The following is a 12047-nucleotide window of genomic DNA, read 5'->3' as shown; positions in this document are numbered from 1 at the left end:
ACCTATTATTATTATTATTATTATTATTATTATTATTATTATTATTATTATTATTAACCTTTATTTATGAAGCACTGTAAATTTACACAGCGCTGTACATGCAATCTTTTTAGTTAGATGGTTCCCTGCCCTCAGGCTTACAATCTAAAAAGACATGACACAGAAGGAGAAGGGAGTGGTGACGGGAAAGGGTAAGAGGTCCAGCAGTTCCTCTCAACCTCCGAGGCCTGGACCAAGGCAGATGGACTGAAGGGAGGGCTTGGCTTCAAAATGGAAGGTTAATCTTCATCCAGGGAAAATACATACTCTCAAGTAGGATAATACATATACAATACATAGCAATACAGGAAATGGTTCGATAAACAGGCAACAAAAGAACATCAGATAGTAAGCGACAATTATGCAATGCCTGGGAAGGCTTCTCTGAACAGGATGGTTTTCAACTCCGTTTTGAAGCTCGTTATAGAAGTGATGGCTCTTGCTTGTGGGGGAAGAAGGTTCCAGGAGTGAGGGGCAGCAAGTGAAAAGGGGCAAATCCGGGATGGGACAGAGGAAATCCTGGGCTGAGACAGGAACCCTTGACTACCAGAACGGAGGGCCCGAGTGGGAAGGTGAGGAGAAAGAAGGTCTGATAAGTAAGGAGGGGCCAGTCCATGGAGGGCTTTGAATGTCGACAGCAGGAGCTTATACTGAATGCGGAAAGGGAGAGGGAGCCAGTGAAGGGATGCCAACACAGGAGAGTTCCATATATATTCAACAACCAAATAAGCTGTTTGTGGTTGAAAGAATACATTCAAAACTAGGCTGAAAATAATCTTGAAATGCTGAGAATATCTAGTTGGAAGTACCCAACAGGATCCAGCCATTGTAATTTTGTTGTATATAATAATAATAATAATAATAATAATATTTATAATAATATATATATATATATATATATATATATATATATATATAATACTTATTATTATTATTATTATTATTATTATTATTATTATTATTACTCTGCTCTTCAGCCAAAAGGCTATCAGAACAGCTTACAAACTGTTAATTAGACATTTCCCTACCCTCAGGCTTACAATCTAAAGAATACATGATATATATGATAGGATGTAGGGTGGACCAGAGATATTTTAGAAGATAAAATAATATAATAAAAGGCACATTTATTGATGATGTGGGGAAAACAAAATTACTATGTCTGGAGTCCTATTGGATACTCCCAATTGGAGTAGGCCCATCAGATCATTTGTTGAATGGTGAATCAACCCACAGGTCAATGTAATTCAGTTAGTGGGTCTACTGGGCCTGAATCTGCAAGACCTACGTAGAGCCGTCGAAGATAGCAGGGCTTCGAAACATCTTATACCCAGTGTCGCCATGAGTAGAGGGTGACTCAAAGGCAGCTAACAACAAACCAAGAAGATTCAAATCAATACCCCTAACTGAACTAACTTACTAACAACTATTTCAAGTTCCCTTTCGGCTTAAGTTTGAACAGATTCTTACAGCTTCATGAAACTTGATTAGAATCCAGTGCAAACCATCCCACTGACAGAAATACCCTCTTTCCTTCTGCATCTCCATCCGGTTTTAAGACATTTCCTTTTTTTTTTTTTCTAGAGCAGAGGTGTGACGTGGATGTCTGGATTGTAGTAGAATTTCCATTACAATGGGATTTGTTATTGTGAGAAAGGTCATGTACATCTTCTGGCTTCTCTAGTCATCATGATTCTGATCTCTCTTTCTCTTTACATTTTTGATTAGGGGACAGATGGTCAGCCAGGTCCCCCTGGCCGCCAAGGTTATGTTGGAGCACCTGTAAGTTATGACTTTGTTTCTTTATTCAATCTACCCAGTGTACTATAAACATTTAATGATTTTTTAAAAGAAAAAATCTACTTGAGTATTAAGTTGATGTTTGATTTTCAAACATACACAAGCACAACTAAGCAGGGCCTATGGATATGAAAATGCAGCTGCTAAGCCTCCAGAATCTCCAGTTCTGCAATTCCCTGTGCAAATCAAAGCTCCAGTCCTTTGAAGCAGCTTGAATATCCACAAAACTACTGGGGCTAAGCAGGAAAAGAAAGAGAAATGAGAACACAGGTGGATCAGGTGCATTTTTCATATGTTGTTGGATTTTTATCCTAGTATGGGACCCAAAGCAAGTTACAATACTTAAAAAGTAAGGTTCAGATACATTTACAAAATTTAAAAAGCTACTGAACAAACAACTTGATTTAAAAAGTACATCACTAAAAATAGTTTACATGCAATTAATATACAAAGTTAAAATCACAGAACACTACTTTCAAAACACTCTTCTCCCACATGATTTAGGAATCATCTGCTGTCAGAAAAAGAGGGGCATGAGGCCACCTAGATTTCATGTGGAATGGAGTTCCACAGCCTGGGAACCACTGAGAAGGCTCTCTCACATATCGTGATGAAATATAGCAGTGATTGCGATGGAACTGAGACAAAGCCTTCTTCTGCAGATCTTAAAACTTGGTCTGGCTTGTACAGGGAGATTATGGACTTCAACTCCCAGCTCAGCTCACTATTGTCTATGCTGTCTAGTGTAGATGAGAGTTGCTGGTCACACTATACCCAACCCTGTGCTAGAATATGCCACTTTCTCTAATAGGTGGTTCTCTAGACACAAGAATAAAGGCCTTGAAGGAGACAAAGTCTTGCTACAGTGATTAGTTATCATGTTATTGTTATTGTTATTGTTATGTGCCTTCAAGTCATTTCCAACTTCTGGCAACACTAAGGTGAACCTACAACTAGGCTTTCCTGGCAAGATTGTTTCAGAGGGGGTTTGCTTTGCCTTTCTTTGAGACTGAGAGAGTATGACTTGCCCAAGTTCACCTAGTGGGTTTCCATGGCTGAGCAAGGATTTGAATCCTGATCTCCAGAGTTGTAGTCCAAGGCTCAAACTACTACACCGCTCTGACTTTTATTCCCAAGCAAGTCCTATGAGGAATTGTATGGAGAATCCACATGCAATGGTTCATTGGTAGCCCCAATGTAAAGCTAATGTAGGCAGAGTCTCTTTTCTGATTCAGCCAATTTAAAATTCATTGTTTAAAATAAACTGGATAGGCCTACCAGAAGAGATCAACTTTTATAGTATTTTAAAGTCAGACAGCATGTTAAGCTGTCAAATCTCTCATGTCAGGTCATTTCACAGTCTAAGGGCGGCTGATTATTATTATTATTATTATTAAACTTTGTTTCTATAGCGCTGTAATTATACACAGCGCTGTACAAAGTCGGTAAAATTAGGAGTAAATAAAAGTCTGCCCAAGGCGTACATTCTAAGATAATAACAATTAAAAGAGGAATAGATAAAATTACCATATAGAAAAAAAAAAAACAGATTAAAAACATCAAATATCAAACAAATCACATCACATCAAATAGTGTCAGACAGCCAGATGACAATCACAAATTCCCTGAGAACGCTTCCCTAAACAATATGGTTTTCAGCTCTGTCTTAAAGCTGGTTAGGGAAGTGATGAGTCGTGCATGCAGAGGAAGAAGGTTCCAGGAATGAGGGGCAGCAAGAAAGAAGGGACGGATCCGGGATGGGGCAGAGAAGATCCTGGGTTGGGAGAGGAGACTTTGGCTACCAGAGCGGAGAGTGCGAGTAGGGATGTAGGGAGAGAGAAGATCAGTTAAATAAAGAGGGGCCAGCCCATGCAGGGCTTTAAAGGTGAGTAGCAGAAGTTTGTACCTGATGCGGAAAGGAAGAGGGAGCCAGTGAAGGGAAGACAACAGAGGGGAGACATGATCATAACGGCGAGCGAGTGAAATAATGCGTGCAGCTGAATGCTGAACAGAAATTAATGGGTGGAGGTGAGAGAGAGGAAGCCCTGCCAGGAGGAGGTTACAGTAGTCTAGTCGTGAGACCACTAGGGCATGGACCAGTGTTTTTGCGGTAGAAGCTGAGAGATATGGACGGATTTTGGCGATATTATAGAGAAAAAATCTGCAGACTTTGGCTGTAGTCTGGATCTGGGGGATAAATGACAAAGAGGAGTCAAAGATGAAACCAAGACTGCGGGCTTCCTGGATCGGCTGGATCGAGATGTTATTGACGGAGATAGAAAAGGAATAGTGAAGGGTGGGCTTAGGAGGGAAAACAAGAAGCTCGGTCTTGGACATATTGAGCTTCAGACGCCGATGGTGCATCCAGTGGGAGACAGCTGTTAAACAGGATGACACTTGCTGATGAAAAGGTTTTCTGGGTGACAATTGACAGTCTAGTTCTGGCCAGTAGAGGTAAATGTCCCCCAGAGGACCTGAGTGTAGCGAGTAGATTATAAGCGAGGAGGCAGTCCCAGAGTAACATGGACCCAAACCAATTAGGGTTTTAAAGGGGACAAAGAGAAGAACACCCAGTGGTGCAATTTTTCTCCAACACTGTTGCTCCCTGTAGATGATGTTACATTCCACACAGATGTCCATGACATGAGGATGGTACAAATTAAATTTCCTGTGACAGCTATATCAAGTGGACAAACTATAGCAGTGTCTATTGGAATTTGATCTGTATTGGTGCATTGGTACTTTTACATGGAATCCCTTTGTTCTAGTTAGAAGTTTACTCTCTGAAAGTTTTGGCTTGTTGAAATCTTTCACTTTTGAACAGTTGGAAATATACATTTAAGTAGAGAAGGTCATTCAACTTTTCTCTGCCTCATTATCGTTGTTATAGTCATTCTTTTGGGGCACTGGAAAGAGCAGAGTCCCTCTGGATGATCAGTTTGATGAGTATTGTAAGACCAATTAGCATATGCAAAGGTTGTTCTGAGGCATAACATTATTGTTATATGATAGACAGCTACTTAATAGACAGTGTCCTAAATCAGTATTCCCCTTTCACAGTGCGTATCACATAATGAGTCATAATGCAGGTTACTAAAAAATTAATGACTCATCCATGTTTTGCTTTAGGATGGTAGTGGGGACAATGTACAACTCATTGTTTCATCATTTGTCTCTGCTTTAGGGTCTTCAGGGAGAAAGAGGAGAAAAGGGACCCAAGGGAGAAAAGGTATGGACAGTGTGTTTTAAATAATTTGTAAGTATTCTGAGCAGAAACATTGAATTTCTTTCCTTCAAAATGTTAGCACTAAAAACACAGACAATGAAGGATTGTCTGTTAAGCTTTTCAAGTTTAAAACAACAACTTTTTCAAGAAGATTCAACATCTAAATGTCACAGAGTCACATAGAATAATTATGCAGACTGGCTGGAATCTTGTTGGTTTATCCTTGTACAAGTTTCCCTCCAGAAGCTGTTGGACACTTTTAAGGAACAGCCACATTCAATTTAAGGACGTAGAAGTGGAGTTGTGCATGGTGATGCCATTGCACACAGAAGCAAATTGTATGTGGATAGACATGCATATTTGGTTGTGTGTTCCATTCATATTTGGTGTCTTAGGGACTAAACAGAGGGCAGCTAAGGACTGACTTGCCACTGCCCCTTTGCTTGCAAGGTTGGGGCCATGACAACCACACAATACGCACCCAACCTGGCTGGTTCCCACCCAGTGCAAAAAGGAGCAGCAGAAAACCTCTTCTTTTAGTGTAAAGTCAAAGGCTTTCATGGCTGGCATCCATAGGTTTTTGTGGGTTTTTCGGGCTATGTGGCCATGTTCCAGAAAAGTTTCTTCCTGATGTTTTGCCAGCATCTGTGGCTGGCATCTTCAGAAAAACCCACAAAAACTCTTCTTTTAGTGCTGGGAAAAGGGCACCCTTGTCATTGCCATGGCATTTTTTGGCATTTCTTCAGCGCAGCATGTGCAAATGCTGTGTTGTAGAAACGCCACAATGCTGCCCGCCATGTGGTCAGGTGGCCGTTCTGATGCCGCCTTGGGAGTGGAGTCGGGGCATATGGTTGCCAAGCCTGAAGTCCCCCCCAATCCTGGCTCATAGTGCCAGTCTGTATAGCCTCTTGATTCAGTTATGCAACATTGTACTTCAGCACATGGGTTGTGCAGCACAATTAATGCTTAGGTCTGCACACAGAGATTTATGCTACACAACCTGAATCTAGGATCTCAGCCTCTGTGTTGAGGATTTATTGCTTCTTCTGTGCCTTTAAGTTCAGATATTTTTAGAGATAGCAATTAGAAATAACAATCATATTCAACCATGGCTTAAATCATATTAAGACTGCATAGATGACAAGCATATTTTCATATCCAAAAGGAATGTTATTTCATGACCTTGTTTACTTCCTAGGACCAAACTTTGATGGCCAGCAAAGTAACACCTTTCCTTCCTGGGGCAGATGCAGGTGATAGCAGAGTGGGGGGTGGGTGGCAGACACTTTTGATGCATCCAAGGCATTTGCATTGTGAGCCAGGAAAGAGGGGGTGAAAGAGAAAGGGTTATAAAGGGTGTATCGTTCCAGGGAAATTCAGATTGGACACTAACTCATCTGTGGCAAACCTCTGTTTTGAACCCAAAATAAATTGTCAGTTTTATTTTGCAATGTTTTCTTGGCTCTTCAAATCTTGGTCAGCTAAACAAATACACTTACACTGTGTTAGAAGTTTTGTAGTTTTAATATATTTGCTCTAATTTTTTAGTATTAAAAGATTTGCTCTAACTCTAATTCAAAATTTTGATCCAAATTACATAACTAATGCAGTTTGGTGGTAGTAGACCTACCATATGCAATTACATGGGAATTGAGCAGAACTTGAAAACGTTTCTTTTGTGGACTACAACTCCAAGAATCCCCCAAAACATGGCTGGGGGATATTCTGCAAGCTATATTAACCCCCCAAAATAGTTTCCAACTTCTGGAACATGGAGGAGGTTGCTTTATTGCCATGCTTTCTTCCCAATGAGGAAATGTGTGGTTATACACAAGAGTATAACCATACATGTATAACAATATATTTTTTTATTTTTACTGGAATTTTGTGAAACAACTAAGTCTGTTATTATTTGGAAAAAGTAGGAGATACTCAAATGGGCTAGAGGCAAAAGAATAAATCAAATGATAGCCTCTTGGTTGGGTACTAGGTACCCAACCAGGAATCAAATATGAATCAGACTCAGAAGCAATTATGAAAAAGGCTGAACAATTGAAACTGCTTATACACCTGTGGTCAGGTTTTAAATAATTTGAGGTGACTTATGGCAAAGTGAGATATGGTCACATCCCAGCTCAGCATAGCCATTCATGCATATGCATATTGCATTTACATACTTATTCCCAAGTGTGTGTTACTCTGGGTAGCCTTTTCCAGCATTGTATTCGTAAGAATCTTATTTAATTTTCACAGATACATCTCAGAGAATAAGGTGCCCAGTAGTGAATGTCATTTTTCTGTTTCTTTTGACAGGGGGAACCAGGTCTTGATGGTTTTCCTGGAAAACCTGGTGTGGATGGTAAACAGGTATGTGGACAAATCTATGTAAAGAGAAAATAATTTCTAGAATGCAGAGAAGTGTACCGAGAAGGCCTTAAAAGTGGAGAGCTTTTTCTCAAATTCATCCTCTGCATAAAAGAGTTATAAGAACCAAAGCATGATATAAATTACATTAATTCGTGGTTGTTGTTTGTGTTGTTTTGTTTCATTTTTTAAACAATTGAAAAGAGAAGCATCAGGCACCATCGGAAAGACTGAGAATGTAATTTTAAGAGCATTATCCTAGAAATGGCTGAGGGCAATACTATTTTGTTTTTCATCTTCATTGCCTTCCCTGCTGTCCTCAGTGGAATTTTTCACTGGGGTTTGGAAGGAGAGATCAGTGATATCAAAAGAGCACCTCTAAAATGGAGACCCCATGAAACAAAATTAAATACTGTATTACAAAATATATTCTATCTATTTCATGTTCACTCTTTTCAGCTACTTTTAAGAATTGGAATCTGCTGACCAACTTTCTTGAAATTTGTCTTAATTGTTTGTTTGTTTTATGTGCCTTCAAGTTGTTTTCAATTTATGGTGACCCTAAGGTGACCCTATCACATTGTTTTCTGAAGTTGGGAATGTGTGACTCAACCAAAGTCACCCAGTGGGTTTCCATGGCTGAGCAGGGAATCTAACCCTGATCTCTAGAATTGTAGTCTGATGCACAAACCACTGCACCATGCTGGCTTTCTTAGCAAGAGTTAAACAAATGTTGATCCCCTCTACCCTGAAAATGATAACCTCACTATCTTAACAGCTCAATCTGTTTTCAGGGCATCAAAGGAAGTCCAGGCCAACCTGGTCTCATGGGACCCAGAGGAGAAAAGGTAAGGGGAAGTGGTGTGTGTGTGTGTGAAAGAGAGGGAGGAGGGAGGGAGGGAGAGAATATTTTGGAGGTACTGTGAAGTTTGCTTCAGAGATCTTCTTGCTTAGACATCATGCCACTCAGCTACATTGTTTTGTAGGAAAGGAAAAACATCCAAAGTTAGAAGCTCAGAAGTGAGAAGCTGGACAAGTCTGGTTAGAGCCTGGAATTCTGTGAAGGAGGGTCTGTGGGATTTAGTAAATAAAGTGCACCCTTGTTATCCACTGGCATTTGGTTCCAGGACACACATGTACCCCCCCCTTCCCCATGGATACCGAAATCCATGCATGTATCAGGAGTGGCAGCCTCAGTTCCCAACAACCAGGAGAACATCTTAGTGTGTTTGAAACAAAAGATTTTATTTCAGGAGTTGAGACAGGAGTTCCCCCGTCCAGGGTTTGTGTCACCAGTGGAAATTTCTCCCTCAAACACAAGTTAAAAGTTCCCCTCATCCAACCCTGATTGCCTCCCTTTGATCCAGATCAAAGTTGCCTTTCATGTTCCCTTTTTCTCTTGTATCATCATTCAATCTCGCTAAAGGAAGAAAAGTGTCCCTAGTTTACAGCTCATATCGGTTGCAGGAAGAGGAGGAATAAAATCACCAGTCTTAGATTGGTAATATCCCCTCACAATAAACCAGGATATTATTACAGCACTATACAGTATCATCATATCATTATTGTACATTATCTCATCATATCATCATGACAGAGATGGGTCTTACTGGATGTCCCTTAGATAAAATTGCAAAATCAAGGTTTGCTTTTTTGGAATGTATATCTTTTAAAATACTTCAAGCCTTGGATGGTTAAATCCATGGCTAAATAATCCGTGGATATGGAGGCCCAATTGTACAGTGAAAAAATGAATGAATCCATCCGAAATGAGACAGTGTGTAGGACATTGAAGAGCTCAAGGTGGTAGAAGTCATATCTCAGACTGAATGGCAGCCTAGTTTAAAGGCTTCTAAAACCAATGCAGATGCTTATAGTCATTCATTTGTTTTATTTTGGTGTGTTTTCCCATTTAGGGTGAAATAGGACCTCCAGGAAAACCTGGTTCAGCGGTAAGCAATACCAGTATTGGAATGGTTTGTCAAATCTAGTGTGAAGGAATTCCAATATAGTTCTTCAGATATGGGCTTGTTCTGTAGATATGTCTAGGTGGAATAGTCAGGCAGAATGATGCCTCAGGCATGGTATAAGTTGTTGTCCCATTGGACTAAAATTTAACTGTCAGACAAGTTAGGGTCTGTACATGGGATGCAAGAGTATTGTGTTCTCTGTTTCTTCACTTCCCAATTGTTTTAGTGCTACCCCTGTGTTTGGAATAAGACCACACTTTGGTTGGGTTCATCACAACCATGCACTTCATCCTCAGCTATGTCCATAATTTGTATTCTGTGACTTTACATGAGCATACCTCAACGTAATTTTCTTCCTTTTGCCTTTATTTTATATTTCTCTTCTTTCTATTAGGTGCAGACTGAAGGTTTAAAAGGAGAGCAGGTAAAGTTTTTCTAAGCAATTGTTTACTGACAATGACAATAGAAAAAAGATATACACTGATCTTACCAGTGGCAATTCTGACTTTTATCTCTCAGAGTCAATGGTGAAGCTCAACAAAACCTAGAGAAACAATAAGGCAGGACTGAGTGGTTCAGAAGCTTTCCACTGTGAATAAACTTTATTTTAAATCAAAGGGGATACTGGCAAGTTGTTTATCTTCCCCATAATAGCTTTTATCCAAGGGTTACATTCATCCAACCCACTCACTTCTTGCTAGTGCATCAGAAGTTTAAAATGAAATTGCTTTGTCTGTTTTCATTACCTAAGGAGAGCGGAGAGTGGGGGCGGGAAGACGTGACTCCACATTGCTCTTGCTGTATCTGTCTGTTCTTGGTTTTATTCAAACTATACAGTGCGGCCTTGCCTTATGTGGAGGATCCATTCTGGACCCCCCTGCATAAGGCAACTCCCTGTGGTATGTGGCATGCCATGTGGTGCGGGTGCATACCCCATTCACCTTATTAGGGCTCACTGCCCATGTGAACTCAAGTCCACGTATGGTGAGCCTGCGTATGGCACTGGTGCTCTGCATATCTTAAGGCTTATCTGCATGTGTGATTTACCCCAATTCTCCCTTCCCCCCCAGCTCCTGCATCCTGTTTTCATGATGCAGGGCCAAAACCCCAAATCTGGTGTGGATTGTTGTCACAATGCTTGCACCCGATTTGGTGCTTCCTCCCTCTAACCAGCATTTAAATAACCCACCAATGATAGCTGCCTTTTTTATTCATAGACCCTGAGAGCTGCCCAGTACTGCTGCTATGGATGTGATTTGGAAATCATTCCGATTCCAGCAGCAGCGGTGGGTGATGAATGGGAGCTATTTGGGAAGGCACCTGCCTGTTGTTTGGGGTCAAAATACTCTAGGATCAGTCTAAAATATTCTGGCAAGTGTAGACCTATGCTGAGATCTACCCGTGCTTTGTGCCCACAATAGTTGAAGGGTGTGTTCAACATTCAGCAAACAGGAATGTTATTGGATAATACTGCATTAGCTGTAGTGCTATGCTCACCCTTTGAGAGTAAGCTTAGTTGGACACAGCTCGTTGTCTGCTTAAACATACAAAGTGGATAAAAGTGTGAGAATGGAGGGGGGGAATTCTCTCCCCATGCTCCAATGGCCTGCACCATTTTGTTCTGCAACACTGGAAACAATGTTGTGTTACTCTAAGTACCATTTTGACCAACACGAAGACTTGTTTTGATTTAATGGGTAGGTGGCTACATTTAAATTTTGATTCATTTCTGGGCAAAACTTTCTCTCGACATTGACCATTTTTGTTGTTGGGGAGACTTTGCGGGTTGCACTGTTTGGGTTGAAAAATTTGGGAGGCTGCATGTGTCCTACAGGCCTCACATCTCTCACACTTGATATAGGATCTACCTGAATGTTTGGAACAAATAATGGTAAATTACATGAGGGGTGTCATTATGTTAAGAGTGGAAAGAGTAATTATCATTATTTCTTCCCTGGCTAAAAAATAGGTTTCCAACATTTAAGAAAACTATTTGGGAACAATAGTACAGTAGTGAGAATTTTGTGTGGTTTTCAACTGGCATTCATAGGTCTTGAAATTTTTTACGAAATTATTATGTGAAAAAATGCACATGCATGGTTTCTTTTCTTTTCTTTTGCATAAAAAATATGAGAGTTTTGTGCAAAACCCACACTTTTTCCAGACCCTGTTTTTCAAAGTCATAGTTCAGTGCTCAAAACCACTATACTACGCTGGTTCTCTAGTCAATATTTTACTTCTTAATATGACACATCACATTGAGTAATTGCCTCCTTGGGTCTCTATATTGGGAGAAAGGTGGGATATAAGAAAAATAATAATAATTATTATTATAAGTAATATTTTCATTTATTTACAGGGAGCTCCTGGCCCTCGAGGAGCAATAGGACCTCCTGGAACACCAGGCAGCCCCGTAAGTACAGTTGCCCCCCCACATTTGCACCTTTGACTTTTATGGATTTGATTATTTGCAGTTTTGATTAATATAGATTTGATTATTTGAGGTTTTGATTAATATGTTCTCCCTTGGAATCTCAAGGTCCTCCAGTGCAAGTCTGACAAATGTTGACCATAAAATTGTACTGTAGAGCCTAGAAGTTCCTAGAGAAAACACTTCTCTAGACATTTCTAGGTCCTCCTGCATGCTT

At 40.2% G+C, this 12047-nt stretch overlaps 1 protein-coding gene across 1 annotated transcript in view; it reads left to right on the top strand.

Moving 5' to 3' along the window:
• Positions 1-12047, top strand: part of COL22A1 (collagen type XXII alpha 1 chain) — a 236856-nt gene that overhangs the window by 135437 nt on the left and 89372 nt on the right. The window contains exons 16-22 of the mRNA XM_042466288.1: positions 1768-1821; positions 5024-5068; positions 7379-7432; positions 8224-8277; positions 9346-9381; positions 9794-9823; positions 11759-11812. Coding sequence (XP_042322222.1) covers positions 1768-1821; positions 5024-5068; positions 7379-7432; positions 8224-8277; positions 9346-9381; positions 9794-9823; positions 11759-11812 — 327 coding nt within the window. The remainder of the gene's footprint in view (positions 1-1767; positions 1822-5023; positions 5069-7378; positions 7433-8223; positions 8278-9345; positions 9382-9793; positions 9824-11758; positions 11813-12047) is intronic.

The sequence above is a fragment of the Sceloporus undulatus genome, chromosome 4 (genome assembly GCF_019175285.1).
Source record: "Sceloporus undulatus isolate JIND9_A2432 ecotype Alabama chromosome 4, SceUnd_v1.1, whole genome shotgun sequence".
Taxonomy (NCBI): Eukaryota; Metazoa; Chordata; class Lepidosauria; order Squamata; family Phrynosomatidae; genus Sceloporus; species Sceloporus undulatus.
The sequence above is the reverse complement of the archived record's forward strand: the minus strand, read 5'-3'. Positions and strand labels throughout refer to the sequence as shown.